This window comes from Portunus trituberculatus, chromosome 35 (assembly GCF_017591435.1).
Source record: "Portunus trituberculatus isolate SZX2019 chromosome 35, ASM1759143v1, whole genome shotgun sequence".
Lineage (NCBI taxonomy): Eukaryota > Metazoa > Arthropoda > Malacostraca > Decapoda > Portunidae > Portunus > Portunus trituberculatus.
Window position 1 is genome coordinate 2,952,604 of NC_059289.1, and position 17,500 is coordinate 2,970,103.

General features: G+C 43.7%; 1 protein-coding gene across 3 annotated transcripts in view; it reads right to left on the minus strand.

Annotated features, from left to right (window-relative positions):
• The window catches only part of LOC123512918 (nuclear hormone receptor FTZ-F1 beta-like), a 177,115-nt gene that overhangs the window by 75,951 nt on the left and 83,664 nt on the right, over positions 1–17,500 (minus strand). For 2 of the 3 annotated variants that reach the window (XM_045269574.1, XM_045269575.1), the window contains 2 exons: positions 16,348–16,503; positions 14,291–14,457 (listed from right to left, as the gene is read on the minus strand). In XM_045269574.1, coding sequence (XP_045125509.1) covers positions 14,291–14,457; positions 16,348–16,503 — 323 coding nt within the window. The remainder of the gene's footprint in view (positions 1–14,290; positions 14,458–16,347; positions 16,504–17,500) is intronic. The other variant, XM_045269576.1, reaches the window with a different exon arrangement.

Below are 17,500 nucleotides of genomic sequence, written 5' to 3' on the forward strand. Positions count from 1 at the left end.
AGAGAGAGAGAGAGAGAGAGAGAGAGAGAGAGAGAGAGAGAGAGAGAGAGAGAGAGAGAGAGAGAGAGAGAGAGAGAGAGAGAAAAAAGGAAAAATAATTGAGGGAAGAGGAAGAGAAGATTTGACTGACTAAAAAGAAATATTCGCAGAAGGAAGGAAGGAAGGAAGGAAGGAAGGAAGGAAGGAATGCAGGAAGGAAAGAGGAAGAGATAGATAGAAGAAAAAGAGGGAGAAGTAAAGAGAGGAAGAAAACAAAATATGGAGTAAAGGAATGAATGAGTTAAATAAGAGCGAATATTTAGAGGAAGAAGGAAGGAAGGAAGGAAGGAAGGAAGGAAGGAAGGAAGGAAGGAAGGAAGGAAGGAAAAAAAAAGAAAGAAATAAGGAAAAAAACAAGACGAAAACACAGAAAAGAGAAAAATACGTACATAACAACAAAAGAAAACGAAAGAAACTGAAAAGAGAAACATGATAAAAAAAAATGACGAAAGAAGAAAAAGAAGAAGGAAAGGCAAAGGAGGAAGGAAAAGGAATTAAGGAGCAAAGACTAAGAAGGAGGCCATAAGTGAGGGAGGCTGAAGGAGGGACACTCGTGAAGGAGAGAGAAGGACAGAGCGGGAGAGGGAGAGGGAGAGGGAGAGGGAGGGGGAGAGGGAGAGAGGGAGAGGGGTTTTGGTGGACACTCATCTCTGTGCACTGTAACGCCTTGTTGTGTCACTAACTATTCTGAGAGAAGAGTTTGTACTTGTAAAGCCAGCTGGTCACTTATCTCTCTCTCTCTCTCTCTCTCTCTCTCTCTCTCTCTCTCTCTCTCTCTCTCTCTCTCTTTTATTTCTTCTCTCATGTTTATTTATTCATGTTTTTTACTTTTCTTTCGTTAATGTTTTTTTTTTATGTTTTGTTTTATTTTTCATTTCCTTTGACTTATAGTTCTATTGTTCACTTCTTCCTTTTTTTTATCATTCTCTGTTGTTAATTTCCATGTCGTTTGCAATTATTTTTTTTTCTATCTCCTATCTCTCTTCTTCTCATAATATATTCTCTAGCTCCATCATACGCTACTAATCTCCATTTATTCCTCATTGCCTTTTTCTTCTCCTTTTCCTCCTTCTTCTTCCTCCTCCTCTCTCATAATTCTTCCTTTTTTCCTCTTCCTTGCTTTCTCAAAATCATGACACATTTTCAACTTTTTAAAATCATTCCATTCCTTTTCCTTTTTTTCTTTCTTTTTCCTTTCCTTTCCCCTTGTCTTCCTCTTCTTCCTTTTCCTCCCATCATCCTGTCTCCCACAAATTCCTCTTCCCTCCACTTGTCTCCTCCTTTCCCTCCTCCTCCTCCTCCTCCTCCTTCTCCTCTCCTGTGCCTCCCTCGCTTCTCCCCTCCCCTGGTCTTCCTATCCTCTCTTCCCTCCCCTAACCCATTCCTCGGCCACCTCCCCTCCCTACTCCCCCTTTAGTGATGCGAGGAACACTAACAAGGCAAGATGGTTATCATGGCGGGTCCTCCATTACAAAGGTACCCTCCCCCCCTCCCCCCTCCCTCTCTCTCTCTCTCTCTCTCTCTCTCTCTCTCTCTCTCTCTCTTCTCAGCTACCCTTCTTCTCCCTCTTCCTCTCCCTCCTTCCCTCCCTCCGGTCAAGCTAACGGGGCCAAGGTCACCTAAAGGGCATGACATGACCCCCACTTTGACCTCTCTCTCTCTCTCTCTCTCTCTCTCTCTCTCTCTCTCTCTCTCTCAAGCTTAACTACTCTGATTATCTTCTTTCTCAAGTTAATTAACAGCGTATGAAAGTATCAAAAGGAGGAGGAGGAGGAGGAGGAGGAGGAGGAGTAAGCGCCACCGGGAGGAGGTACAGGAAGGTAGAAAAAATCCTACAATATTCGTCTTTCTTTCCATCTATTACCTTTCATTCATTCATTCATTCATTCTCTCTCTCTCTCTCTCTCTCTCTCTCTCTCTCTCTCTCTCTCTCTCTCTCTCTCTTCCTCTAGCTGCCCCTCCAATTATCCTATATTCCCTTTTTACATAATTTCTTACGTTTTCTTTTCCTATTCTCCTTTTGGTTTCATTCGAAGATTTTCTGTTTTGCATCACCTCATCCTACTTTGTCCTTTCTCTCTTCCTTCCATCCTTCCTTCTATCTCTTCCATCATTTCCTTCCTTCCAATTCCATCTTATTCCTCCTTCCTTCATTGTATCTTCCTTTTATCGCTCTGTCCTTCGTTCTATTTTGCTTTCATCCTTCCTTTCACACAAGACCGCGGATAAAAACGTGTATTTTTTTGCATTTTAAGTGTGTATGATTTGAGAAAAGATTGTGTGTGTGTGTGTGTGTGTGTGTGTGTGTGTGTGTGTGTGTGTGTGTGTGTGTGTGTGTGTGTGTGTGTGTGTGTGTGTGTGTGTGTGTGTGTGTGTGTGTGTGTGTGGACACAGGACTTGCTTTGTGTTGTTATGTTTGACCTTTTTTTTTCTCCCTCTCTCTCTTTCTCGCTCTCATTTTTTGCTCCTTTTTTTTTTCTTTTTAAGTTGTCTTTCTCGTGTTGACTTTAGAATGCCCTCGTGTGTGATGCTGTTGCTGCTGCTGCTGCTGCTCTGCTCCTGCTCCTCGTCCTCCTCATCTTCAATCCTCTCTCACTTAACCTCCTCTTCATCCATTCTTCAGTCTCCCCTTTCTATCCCTTCCCCTATTCATACCTTGCTTACTTCCCCCACTATCTTACCTTTCCTTACTCCCTTCACCACCTTTATCATCTGCCTTTCCTTTTCCTCTCCTTCCCTTATCCCGATGCTTTACTCCTCTCTCTTCGTTTTCTCCTCTCACTCCAGCCCACTCCCTCTCACCTACTCCACCCTCTTACTGTGTTTGCTTAGACTGTGTGATTATGTTACTCCGGGTAAGGAGTTTATTTGGGGTAAGAAGAGAAGAGGAGGAGGAGGAGGAGGAGGAGGAGGAGGAGGAGGAGGAGGAGGAGGAGGAAAAGAAAAGAATAATAAAGAATTTGATGATACAAGGAGCTACCGAGAGAGAGAGAGAGAGAGAGAGAGAGAGAGAGAGAGAGAGAGAGAGAGAGAGAGAGAGAGAGAGAGAGACTCCTGACGCGGCACAGGCAGGATGGAAGAATTAATGAAGAACTGGGAAGAAATCATAAAAATATATAAATGTTTCCTCTTATTAGTTCTTGGAAAGATTGAATTGTATAAGTATTGATAGACTCTCTCTCTCTCTCTCTCTCTCTCTCTCTCTCTCTCTCTCTCTCTCTCTCTCTCTCTCTCTGTTGTTACGATTTTTATTTTTATCTTTTACCGTATTACACATCACAGTAAGGAGGAGGAGGAGGAGGAGGAGGAGGAGGAGGAGGAGGAGGAGGAGGAGGAGGAGGAGGAGGAGGAGGAGGAGGAGGAATACATAGGGAATACATAGGAAAGACGAGTGACAGGAGGCCTTGCGACCTATAACGAGGTCACTCGTTTACTAAACTACACGTACAGATGCTACATACTTAGTAGGAGGTAAGGATAGAACAGATGAAGGAGGAGGAGGAGGAGGAGGAGGAGGAGGAGGAGGAGGAGGAGGAGGAGGAGGAGGAGGAGGAGGAAAAGTAGTAGAAGAAACAGAAGCAGAAACGAAAGTAAGAAGTAAGAAATAAAAGAAAATCAACAACAACAACAACAACAACAACAACAACAACAACAACAACAACAATAATAATAATAATAATAATAATAATAATAATAATAATAATAATAATAATAACGGGAATGGCGGTGGGCGGGGCGGACAAAGGAGGAGCGGGCGGCTGCTGGTAAGGCGGGAAGGGGGAGACGCATCCAGTGATCCTGATGAATGATGAATGATGATGAACAGAAATATGCAGGGCTTTGTCTGGCTCCTGCTTCTTCTTCCTCCTCCTCTTCTTCTTCTTCTTCTTCTTCTTCTTCTTCTTCTTCTTCTTCTTCTTCTTCTTCTTCTTCTCTTCCTCCTCCTCCTGCTTCCCTCTTTCCTTTCCTCCCTCCTGTGTGTGTGTTTGTGTGTCTGTGCATGAACTCTACTGTTTTTTTTCTGATTTGCTCTCTCTCTCTCTCTCTCTCTCTCTCTCTCTCTCTCTCTCTCTTCGGTCATGCAAGTCTTCAAATTAGCAAGTACAGAATAGACTCTCGGAAAAAAAGAGACACAAATAAAGACATTCCCTTTTTAGTGGAGACGAGAAAACGAGAGGCGTACAGGTTAGGTAACTTTTGATCTTAGCGTCCTCTCTCTCTCTCTCTCTCTCTCTCTCTCTCTCTCTCTCTCTCTCTCTCTCTCTCTCTTACTTAACCCCTTCAATACTGAGACGCATTTTATCTAAGAATTGTGTACGATTAGACCATTTATTTGACATTAGGAAGAGTCTATGGAGGTCAAAAAGATTATTGGCCCGGGTCTTCACTATATTAATCCCCCACATGAGTTTCTGAAGGTGTATAAAATCATTGTACTCAAGGGGCTTAAAACTACAGCTCATCCGTAAGAACCTCGTAAGAATCAGCCAATAAAGTCCTATGCAGTTTGTTCCTCCTTTGTTTTCCCTCGTGGCACTGTTCCTCACCACACCCTCTTAACAGACACTGCCCTGACCGACCGCGCCCCTGTACTCATACCGGCAGTTCCCTCATGACACCCCCGCACACCTTTCACACACCGGGACCCATATGTGGAGGTAGACCTGCACCTGGACACTGCCCTACAAAGGTGTTCTTCTTCCTCCACCTGCCCCACCCGTCTGCTTCCCTCTCTGCCCCGCTGCCCCGCCACAAACATGCCCCTCCCGACACTGTCCCCATATTTAGATGCAGCCCTTCATCCCGACACTGCCCCACCCCAACAGCTTCTCTCAGACAGGCAACCCTCCTCCTCCTCCTTCGTCTCCTGTTCTTCTTCTTCCTCCTCCTCCTCCTCCTCCTCCTCCTCCTCCTCCTCCTCCTCCTCCTCCTCCTCCTCCTCCTCCTCCTCCTCTCCCTTCTAATCTCCAGTGTTCGAAGACGAGGCAGCCACATTTCGGCCACACCTAGACTCGTGTTCTTGCAAGCTTTGTTCTCTCGTCTCTTTATTTCCAAAGGCCACGCACGGAGATGATCTGTCGTGTTTTCATTGGTGATTTTCCTACCGATGACGCGGAATTCTTCATGATCCGTTCCTGGTATCATAAAGGCAGCCTCGGAAGCCAACGTAACTTGGACTATAGCCTGCTTTCAATAATTGAGTATTTTGGGGTCTTTCTTCTCGCTCATCCTGGTTAAAAATTGATAAATCTACTATTCTAATTCTTTTTTTCCTTTTCTTTTGTTGATGTTTATTAAGACTTTTGTTTCCAGTGCTAAGGTGCTGGCTTATCGCAGTGAAAGAGTTAAGACATGTGATGCAAAAAAAGTTAAGCCCTCAAGACATCTGAGTGAATTAAACTTAAGCAACGTCTTCTATTCTCTCGTCCCTTTATTGACACGCCTAACTGCTGCTCCTGGTCTAGACACTGTCCCTCGCAGTAGGAAGAGTAGGAAGGAACAGCCGTGCCACACCCCAGCATCACGTGGGCAGCAAAAACAGCATTCCTCAACGAAAACCACTCCCACCACTCCCACCCTCCATCTCTCCTCTCCACCTCCTGCCCCGTCGCGCCCTTCCTGCCACGCCCACGCCTCCGGAAGTGTGGGCGGCAGGTGAAAAGGGCCGTGAGAGAAAGAAGGGGGAGGGAGATAAGGGAGGAGAGAGGGGAGGGAAAGCAGGAGGTAACCTAGCAACAGCAGAGAGAGAGAGAGAAGCAAAGAAAGTCACAAAGGAGAATGTCATGTTAAGAGTTTGATGAGGAGTGGTGAGTAAGTCTCTCTCTCTCTCTCTCTCTCTCTCTCTCTCTCTCTCTCTCTCTCTCTGTTATTTTTCACGGTGATGTTTATTTCATCTGCTTTGAATTGTTACACAGAAAGAAATTAGTGAAAAAATAAGGGAAAAATTATATACAGATGACAAAGAAGAGAAGAAGATAAGGATGGTAAAGTGAAGGAGCAGAAAAGAAAAAAAGATAAATAAATAAGAAAAAGAAAAACAGACGAGATGATAAAAGAAAAAAAACTAAAAAAAAAAAAAACTGAACAGCAGAAATAAACGAAGAACAAAGAGGAGAAAAGAATAAAAAGAGAAAGAAATACATGACAAAAAAGGCATTAAAAAAGAAAAGAAAAAAATCCAGAAAAATATTAGGTAAACGAGGGAACCTAACACACACACACACACACACACACACACACACACACACACTCTCTCTCTCTCTCTCTCTCTCTCTCTCTCTCTCTTAGACACCACAAACCAAACACAACAAATCTACCTTAAAAATCAAAATAACCCCAAAAAACAAACTAACCCTATCTGTCTCTCCCTCTCCCTCTCTCCCTTCCTCCCTCCAGTCTGGCTCCTGGTCGTCTGGCTGAACAAACCACCCTGAAGCTTGGTTGTAGACGCGCTCGCAGGGTTCAGGACAATGAATCAACCTCTTAAGCGCAACCCGCGAGCCACACAGACGTCAAGACATTCCCGACCTCAAGACCAGCTGCTTTACGTCACACGGCGCAGAGTAAACATCTCGAAATAGGGACTGTCCTGATCTGGCGGCGATAAGGGACGGACAGAGGGACAATGTGCGCACTTCATTCCCAGTTTGTTTTGGTCTTTTTATAGTAGTAGAAGTGCAAAGAAGATGGAACTAGCACTGTATGTATGACGGAGATAGAGATAGAGATAGAGATAGAGACAGACAGACAGAGACAGACAGAGAGAGAGAGAGAGAGAGAGAGAGAGAGAGAGAGAGAGAGAGAGAGAGAGAGAGAGAGAGAGAGAGATGAGGGGGGTGTTCAGCATAGCGATATTCGAATGACGTCACTGTAAATAATACGCTTTATCTTCGCTATAACGTCACGATGAGCTCACACCGATGACGTCAGAAAGAATACAGAGATTGTTATGCCTTGCTGTGTGTGTGTGTGTGTGTGTGTGTGTGTGTGTGTGTGTGTGTGTGTGTGTGTGTGTGTGTGTGTGTGTGTGTGTGAGGAGTGGATGCAGGGGAGGAGGAGAGGCTAAAAGGGCGGCTGCGGCGGCTGCATCAGAGGCCTTTGTTACGTTCCTACTATGTGGTGGTCGATTTTGCAATGTCTTGACCCTTGTCCTTAAGAGGAGACACGCAATGGGCCCTCTCATCTAATTCTAGCCAGACACACACACACACACACACACACACACACACACACACACACACACACACAGAGAGAGAGAGAGAGAGAGAGAGAGAGAGAGAGAGAGAGAGAGAGAGAGAATGACTGCATCTCCCCTAAGCAATTTGATCCCAATATTTTCCTGACGAAGGCGGCGACGAGGTGTGAAATCTGGTCCTCCTCTCTCTCTCTCTCTCTCTCTCTCTCTCTCTCTCTCTCTCTCTCTCTCTCTCCAGCACCGCCTCGCATTCCTCCCACGCTGCATAATGGTCTCGATTTTGAGGGTGACGTGCTCCTCCTCCTCCTCCACCACCACCACCACCACCACCACCACCACCTCCTCCTACTCCTCCTCCTCCTCCTCCTCCTCTTGTGCGTGTGTGCGTGTGTGCAAGAGCTATTCCACTCTGAGAAAGGCGATTCCACACCCAGCCATCCACACACACTCCACATACATAAACGCCACCTGTACTTCGGCGCACCTTTCCTCTTCTCTCCTTAAGATTATCTCATGTGACTGGGAGAGGGTGGGAGAGTGGGTGGGAGGGAGAGAGGGAGAGAGAGGCCTGCCACACCTGTTTTCCAGCTCGCATAATGGCGGGAGTGGCGGTATGGAAGAGAGAGAGAGAGAGAGAGAGAGAGAGAGAGAGAGAGAGAGAGAGAGAGAGAGAGAGAGAGAGAGAGAGAGAGAGAGAGAGAGAGAGAGAGAGAGAGAGAGAGAGAGAGAGAGAGAGAGAGAGAACACTAAACAAACACTGAAATAGGAAACATGAACACACACACACACACACACACACACACACACACACACACACACACACACACACACACACACACACACACACACATACACACACACACGCCAGTCTATAGTTGAAGCAAGCCACCCAGTCAGTCAGTCAGTCAGTCAATCAGCCATCCACCCACTCTTTCCTTCTTTCTTGTGTTTCCATGGTAACTGTTTACAAACAAACCCACGTGACAGGAGCTTAGCAGAGTGATCCCTCCACGGAAACCGACGGGATGATGCGCCCTTCCCTCCCACAGTCCTTTCCGCGTCCCCCACTTCTGCCGGCGGGCGGGAAGCGGCGGTCAGGAAAGCAAAGGGAAGTGGAAGGGAGGGTAAAAAAATAATAAATGTTTTGTGTGAAAAAGTCTACGGGGAAAAGTCTGCTTGAATAATTGATTGGTTTGATGTCGAGATGGATGAGGAGTGGAGGAGCAGGAGTAGGAGGAGGAGTAGGAGGAGAAGTGAGGGAGATGATAATGAAGGAAGGGAATTGCACGATGAAGATTAAAAACAATAGACAAATAAAAAACAGAATAAGAAATATAAGAACAAAGTAACAGAAGATAAAAGACGAAAAAAAAGAAGGAAAACAAGAACACAACTACGATGGAGGAAGAGGAGGAAGGGAAGGAAGAGGAGGTGAACAAAACAACAAACGAAACACGGGAAAAAAAAATCAAAACAGCAATTAGCAGCGAAACGAAAAAGCAAAAAAATAAAGAGCAGAGCGTGGAGGATTCAAAATACAATTAATTAAAACAAAAGAACAGAAACCCTCTCACCTGCGCCGCTAAATTGGTTACCTGTGCAGCCTCACCTGTAACCAGAGCCGCTTCGCCTGCGTCACCTGCCCGCCCACCGCCGCCTCCTCACGCCCTCACAATGGATTCTCGTGTGGAGCGGGATGAGAGTTACGCAAATAATAGACGCTTCATTCCAAATATTCTCTTACAACTCTCTCTCTCTCTCTCTCTCTCTCTCTCTCTCTCTCTCTCTCTCTCTCTCTCTGTCCATCCCTCGCTTCTCTATTAGTCTCCTCTCTCCCTTATCTCCACTATTCTCCTTGTCTTTATTGGTTTTTCTCATTTCCCTTCCTTCATTAGTCCCTGATCTCTGGTTCTCTTTTTCTTTCCTCCCTCATCTCCACTATTCTCCCTTGCATTTCACCTTCACTAATCTCCCTCTTATCTCCTTTAATGTTCCTCCTCCCTTACTTCAACTACTCTCCTTTATCTCTAAAACTCCACTAGTCTCCCTTTCTTTTATCTCCCTCACTCATTTCTACTGTTCTTCACCTTCTTTTACTTTCAATTAACCTCTTCAGTACCATGACGCATTTTCATATTCACTCTGGTTACTATTTTGCGATTTTTCTACACTTTCAGAACTTATGTGGGAATTAGAATAGTGAAGACTCTGGCCATTATTCTTCTAATCTCTTTAGACTCTTCGTTATGCAAATAAAATCGTTTCATCATACCTAAAAAAATCAAAGTAAAAATGCGTCTCAGTATTGAAGGGGTTTTCCTCTCTAATTTCGACTATTCTCCCTCTCTTGGCTCTGTTAATCTCCTTTCTTTTCTCTACTGTTCTCCCTTACCTGTTTACCTGGCCTTACTTCCTTCAATTACTTCCACTGTCTTGTACTTTCCTGCTCGCTGGACTAATGCTCTTACTACGATCATTTTCCTTATATTATTTTTTCTTCGTGTTTACATAATTTCCTGTTGTGGTTTTCATGCTCAGTGCAAAGGTCCGATTCCACGTTTTCTGTTTTCTAGTCTAATTATCTTTATTTTTGATGCAAGTTTAATTATTCCTTACCACAGGGGCAAGAAATTAATTAAAGTTCATATATTATCTACCTATTTTCTTGTTTTAACCCAGTAACACTTCAAATTTTACTTTATTTATTCACTACTGAACCATTTTTTTCGTACCTACTCCCTATTTTTTTCCTGAACGGACTGGCGGCTCCATCCTTACAACAAAACAGGAAACAAGTTCACTGAAGGCTCCAGTCCTCTCAGAAAACAGTATGAAAGCAACTCTAACACCATGCAGCGTCTTCAAACCTCCGCCTGGAATATTTGAAGTCACAGGTACGATGAAAGACAGAGGCTGGCAAAATCTGGCTGCTTTACGCTATATTACTTTTAAATTCCTTCAACACTGAAAAGCACTTCTACCATGTTTTTTGGGTACGATTAGACGGTTTTCTTTGCATTAGGAAGGGTCTATGAGAGTAAAAAGATAAATGATCAGAGTCTTTACTATTCTAATCCCCACATAGGTTTCTGAAGCTGCATAAAATCGCCAAAATAAATAACCAGAATGAATAAGAAAACGCGGCACGGTACTGAAGGGGTTAAAAAATTATATTTGAAGCAACGTGGGTTTTTCAAAGATATTTTTACGGCTCTAGTAGTAAATTTACAAGACGTCTACATTATGAACAGAAGCAATCTTTAAAATCTACCTTATCACAATATTTTCCTTCCTTTTAGAGAGTTGAGATCTGTCTCCGCCTTATGAAGCTGCTGGTGGCGAGGGCAAAGAAGCAAAGAGAAGCTAAGGAGACACAAGACAACTGAGGCTTAGTGCTTAATGTGTGGACGAGTGCGACTACTACTGAGGGAGTCTTTGAGGGCGAGGCGCAAGTTATCACCGGGAGGCACCGAGCGAGCGAACACTTGAGGGACTGATGCAACGCCAGTTTTGTGAAGTTTTAAAGTGTGCAGTGTGAAGATTCGGAAAGTCTGTGATAAGCAGTGAAGACGTTTTGAATTAGTTGTCTGCAGTGATGATTTATGGTGCTATTGCATTGGTGGTGGTGGTAGTAGTAGTAGTAGTAGTAGTAGTAGTAGTAGTAGTAGTAGTAGTAGTAGTAGTAGTAGTAGTAGTAGTAGTAGTAGTAGTAGTAGTTGTAGTTGATGTAATTGTTGTTGTTGTTGTAATCATTATCATCATCACATTCCTCCTCCTCCTCCTCCTCCTCCTCCTCCTCCTCCTCCTCCTCCTCCTCCTCCTCCTCCTCCTCCTCCTCCTCCTCCTCCTCCTCCTCCTCCTCCTCCTCCTCCCTAATCCACCACCACACGTGCCCCTCACACCCTATAATCTCTCTCCCTGACCCCTTTGCTCCCTGCCCTCCACCCCCCTTTTCCCTTCACTTCTCGGTACACTCCCCTGAAACCCCCTTGTCGTAACACCCTTACCCTTCCTCACCTCCACTCATCTCCACTCATCTCCACCTCATCTCTGCTCAATATCCCCTCCCTTCCTCATTTCTACATATCTCCACAAATTCCCTTCATCTCCACTCATTTCTACTCCCGTCTCACGTCCACTCATCTCCACTATCTCCCTGCCTCATCTCCAGTCACCAACACCACACCTCCATACCCACTCCTTTCAGTAATCCACCAATACGACCACCCACCTACCTGACCACCCTCCCTTCCACTCATCCACCCCACACCACTCCCTCACCCTGTCACCCCTTCACCCTTCACCCTTCACCCTCCACCTCTCCCCCTTCCTAGTCAGCCATTCAATATTCCTCCCCAATGTTTCCTAATCATACCACTCCCTTGAACACTAGAAATACATACTCCATCCCTACCACTCCCTTACGCCTATCCTATCACCCCATTAACCCGTTCACCCCTTACATCCGGTCGGGGTATGAGGGAGGGTGTGTGAGGGAGGGTGTGGGAGCGAGAGTATGTGAGGGAGGGTGTGTGTGAGAATGTGTGAGGGAGGGTGTGTGTGAGGATGTGTGAGGGAGGGTGTGTGAGGGAGGGTGTGTGAGGGAGGGTGTGTGAGGCTGTGGCGTGTGTCTGTCATGACTTGGATAGATTGGTTTGGTGTTATCTTGATTTGTGTGAGGTTAGAGTGAGAAGTGTTTGTGTTTGGATCCTCGTGCTGCTAATACTTCGATTACTTGACTGCTGGTGGTGCTAGGAGTGGTGGTGGTGGTGCTAGTAGTGGTGGTGGTGGTGCTAGTAGCGGTGGTGGTGGTACTTGTACGTATACAGCTGCTGTTGCTACTGGTGATGGTGGTGTTGGTGACGGTGGTATTAATAACTCTATTGTTGCATTTGTTTGTCATTGCTTCGTTTGATCTAAAAATACGCGGTCTCAGAAGTTACATTGCCGGCAGTGGATGAAGGGAAATAAGGACCGAAGGAAAGAAGCAAAGATCGAAAGAGGAAATAATGTAAGAGATAGAACACGGTGTCGGTTTGGTTTCATTTCCTGTTGCTTCGTTTCATCTGAAAATATTCGCGGGACTCTCAATAATTCATCGCCGAAATTGACTCAAAAAAATGAAAATAAGGTTAGTAGGAAAGAAATAAAGATGGAAAAGGAAAACAAATGAACGTAAGACATGAAGCATAATGTCAGTTTAGGTTTTGTCGTTCCGTTTCATCTAAATATTCACGTATTTCTCAACAACTCATCTTCTTTAACAAACTAATGACAAGAAGGATCGAAGGAGAGGAAAGGAGAGGGAAAGAAGAAAATACAAAAAAGAGAAAAAATATAACACAATCTTTAAAAGTCAACAAGCCACACGAGTGATAAAATAACATGTTTTGTGTATATTACTTCATCTCTTATCCTCTACAAAAAAAAAAAAAAAAAAAAAAAAAAAAAAAGGAGGAAAAATGTTTACAAGGTCAACATAGACAATATAATTCTTACTTCTGACGGAACTGGAACGTGTTGGGTGAGGAAGACCGAGTGAGTAATGATGACTTACAGTAATGACAAGGAAACGTTGATGAATATATAAAAATACCGCAACAGAATCGCTATAAATATCCTCTCTCTCTCTCTCTCTCTCTCTCTGAACAGGATTCCATAGGGAAAAAAAAATCTTACAGCTGGATCTTTTTTCAAATACACACACACACACAGACACACACACACACACACACACACACACACACACACACACACACACACACACACACACACACACACACGAACGAACGGACCAAGGAAAGAACGAGTGGGCGGCATCACTGAGGCGGTTTTTCCTTATTACTCAGCAAGACGAAGGCAACAAAAAGAAGGAAAAAAAAACAATGAAAAAGACGAAAAAGAAGAGGCAGAGGAAATAGTGAGAAAAAAATTAAAGGGCAACAAAACCTTGAGGACTTACCTTGATTTTCTTTCCCACGTCCAGGTGTCTCATTAACATTACCACACAGGTGCAAGTATAAACAAGTACATGACAAGTACACAACAAGCATCACATATTCCTTCTATCACACCACATTCAAAACAGCTGCTTCCTTCCTTCCTTCCTTCCTTATTCCTCCTTCTCCTCCTCTTCGTCTGCTTTTCCTTCTCCTCTTCGCCACCAACACAGAGCCAAAATAGAAATCTTCCTTCAGGTTAGACAAGAAGGTGGAGGAATAGAAGAAGGAAATAATAATAAGAATAAGAATAAGAAGATGAAGGAGAAGAACAAGAAAAGAAAGATCAATAAAATAAGAATAAGAACACGAACAAAATGATGGAAAAAAAAGAAACAAACAAAACAAAAAATAAAGTCGAGGAGAAAGAGATGAATGAGGAGAAGAGAACGAAAGAAGAGGAGACGCGACCAGCCGGAAAATGGGACAAAAGAAGGAGGGGAAGGAAACAGCGCGCGCGCACACACACACACACACACACACACACACACACACACACACACACACACACACACACACACACACACACACACACACACACACACACACACACACACACCATATTCTGAAACATTTCTGCGTTGCACTTCCCTCACTTATAAAAAGAACTATAATTGAAGCTACACGGATTTTCAAGGATATTTCTCTGACTTTAGTGACAAATTGACACAAACTCTACATTATCAACAGAGGCAATCTTAAGAATCTGGCTTATCATCTCACCAGCCTTTGCAAATAATAGAGAGAGAAAGCAGAGAGTTTCAGAATAAGGCCTTATGGATCAACAAAAACACACAGGCCAGTATTCTTAATTAAATGTTTCGGTCTCTCACCATCACTACTTTCAAAAGGCTTTAGTTGAAGATGCTCATGTTTTTAAGGGTACATTTTTATGGTTCCGGTGATGGACTGGCAAGATTTTTGGATTATTATAAGGAGAAACAGTCTTGAAAAACCGGCTAGTCGTCTCTGTGGCCTTGGAATTTAGTCGTGGTGAGAGAGCAAAGCGTTTTTGAATACGAGCGACAAACACACAGACAAACACACAAGTACTCACCACCGGCTCCTGTTTAGCGTTGTTCGTGACATCTGCATCTGAGAGCTCCCCTTCCCAGGACATCGGGCGCTCTTTCTCCGGGCCCTGCCGCTGCCTCAGACTGACCCGCGCTACCCCGCCACGCGCCAGGGCACGGCCATCGGCGAGGGGCGGGCCAGGGCGGGGACCAGCGTGGGGAGGACAAAACACAGGTGATGGATGAGGGAAAACTTGACTGATTTGTGGTGCATGATGAAGCAGTGGTGTTTCAGGTGTTGACTGGGGCATGGGTGGTGTGTGTGTGTGTGTGCGTGGGGACAGTGGTTGAAGTTGTGGTAGAGTGAATAATTACAAGAACATAAGAACGTGAGGGAAGTTGCAATAAGCCATCAGGACTACACGTGGCGCTCCCCTACCTATCTCCATCTACAAATTCGTTTAATCTTTTTCAAGGTTCACTAATGACTCACCACTAACAACCTCATTAATAGTCCGTTCCATTCACGTACCACTCCACTTGAGAATCTTCCTTCCTGTCGTTTTTTTTCAATTTAACTTTTCTGGCGCTTGAACACATTATTTCTTGTTCTGATCACTGATACTGAGAATTTAGCTTACGTCATCCTTGTCACATCCCCTATACCACTTAAAGAACTCCGTCAGGTCCCCTCTTTAGATTTACATTCCTTAGAAAGGCAAAGGTTAAGAGGGACCTGACTTCTTTCGTAAGGGACTCTCCTCATCCCCTCTTTTAGTCATTCCCCTTTGTGCTCACTCTAATAAATCTATATCCTTCCTACAGCATTGGCAACTGAACTGTGCAGCGTAATCTCGATGAAGCATGACCAACTCCACTTCTACTTTTAGCACACCTAAAAATAAATCCCAGTACCTGATTTGGTCTATTTCTGGACTATGCAGTGTTTTCTCAGATGAAGACCAAAGCTAACTATTGCTTTTCTTCCTCTTGTTTTGTGAATGTAGTAGTAGTAGTAGTAGTAGTAGTAGTAGTAGTAGTAGTAGTAGTAGTAGTAGTAGTAGTAGTAGTAGTAGTAGTAGTAGTAGTAGTAGTAGTAGTAGTAACACTTATGACAATGATAATAGTAGTGATAAGATGATAATGAATGGTAACAAAAAAAAATATCAGAAGAATCACGGACAAAACAGGAATAGGTAAAAATGAATATGAACAACAATAAAAATAACACACACACACACACACACACACACACACACACACACACAACATGGATAAAAACACAAACATAAACACAACAACACAACGAACATCATCAATACAACACAAAACACACCAAACACACCAAAAAAAAAAAAAAGGAAAAAAAAAAGAAACTCACAAACGTAAAGAAATAAAAACATGATTGTAGATCAGAAAAGGAAGAAAAGTGAGAAAAAATATACAAGAAAGAGAGATCAAACAGAGAAGGCATGAGAGTAGGAGTGAGAAGAGTAGGAGGAGGAAGAGAAGGGAGAGGAGTGAGAGGAGAGTGTGGGAGGAAAGCGTGAATCATAAACAAATTAAAAGTGCAAAATTTTGACGTAAAATACAAGAAGTTTTGAAAATATTGAGGGAAGAGATAAATGGAAGATGATATTAAACGCAAAAGAAAATGTGTGTGAGAGAGAGAGAGAGAGAGAGAGAGAGAGAGAGAGAGAGAGAGAGAGAGAGAGAGAGAGAGAGAGAGAGAGAGAGAGAGAGAGAGAGAGAGAGAGAGAGAGAGAGAGAGAGAGAGAGAGAGAGAGAGAGAAGGAACATTCACCTTACACAAATATAAGGGGATAAAAATGGATGAGGAGGAAAAACATGACAAAAATAACCTTGGAAATGAAAACAGAAATACAGACAATTACCCTCTCTCTCTCTCTCTCTCTCTCTCTCTCTCTCTCTCTCTCTCCCAGCTTCCCACCTCAAAAGACAAATAAAAATAACCGAAAAAATCATGAAAAAAATATGGAGAATACAAAAATAAGAAAGAATAAAATCTCTCTCTCTCTCTCTCTCTCTCTCTCTCTCTCTCTCTCTCTCTCTCTCTCTCTCTCTCTCTCAGGATACTCACCGGTCAAGTCGAGGCTCTTGATCTCCATGTCGGTGTCTGAAGAATCCTCCTCCCTGGGTGTCCCCGAGGCCCTGCCGTTGATGGGGGCGTCCTTCGGGGGGGCGGAGGTCTCGCTGCCCCCGCCCTCACTCTCCCCGCTGCTGCCGCTCCGCTGTCCTGCAAACCAACACAACACGTCATTCAACCCATCTCATTCATTTGCCATCCCTTCTATCTACATTGCTTTCAACCTTTTTGGGAACTGGCATCTCAGTGGGCCTTTTTTTTTGTTACCCTTGGCCTGGTTTCCCTCTTACATAAAAAAAAAAAAAAATAAATGAATTAAAAAACGTCATGCTGCGCTAATCTTTTGTTATCTTCTTAGTTTTGGTATTTTTTTTTTCTTCTTCTTCTTCATACTCCTCCTCCTCATCCACGTCTTAATCATTGTCTTCTTCCTTTTCTTCCTCTTCCTCCTTCTTCTCCTCTTCCTCGTCATTACAATCTATTTCTTCATCCTGCTCCTCCTCCTGGTTACCACAATCTTCTTCCTCCTCTTCCTCTTCGTCCTCCTCCTCGTCCTCCTTCTCATCATCATAATAATCATTTTCTTCCCTTTCCTACCCTTTCTAATCATAATCTTATTCTCCTCCACCACCACCACCTCCACTACCACCACCACCTCCTCCTCCTCCACTTCCTCGTCACCATCGTCATCATAATCAGCATCATTTTCCTCTTCCTCCTCCGTCTTTTTGTTATCATCATGGTCATCTCCTCGTTATCATCATCTTTTTCGTCTTACACATCTTTGCCCTCATCATTACCCTTCTTTTCTTCATTATCATCACTATCATCATCTTCCTGCTCTTCCTCCTTATCACCATCATTACATTCATCACCTTTTCTTTCTTTTCCTTCTCGTCATCATCTTCATCTTCCTCTCCTCCTCCTCCTCCTCCCTGTATATATTTTTACCTCTTTTCCACATTTTTCTCTAAATATTTCCTTCTCTCTTTCCTCCCCTCTTCTTCCACTAGTTTTCCTTTTTCACTTTCATCGCTTTTACATATTTATTCATAGTCATTCTTTTATTACATTTTCAATATCAATCTCTCCTTCTTTTCTTCCTTGCAATATTTCTTATCTCTTTCCTTCTCCTTCTTTGATTTCT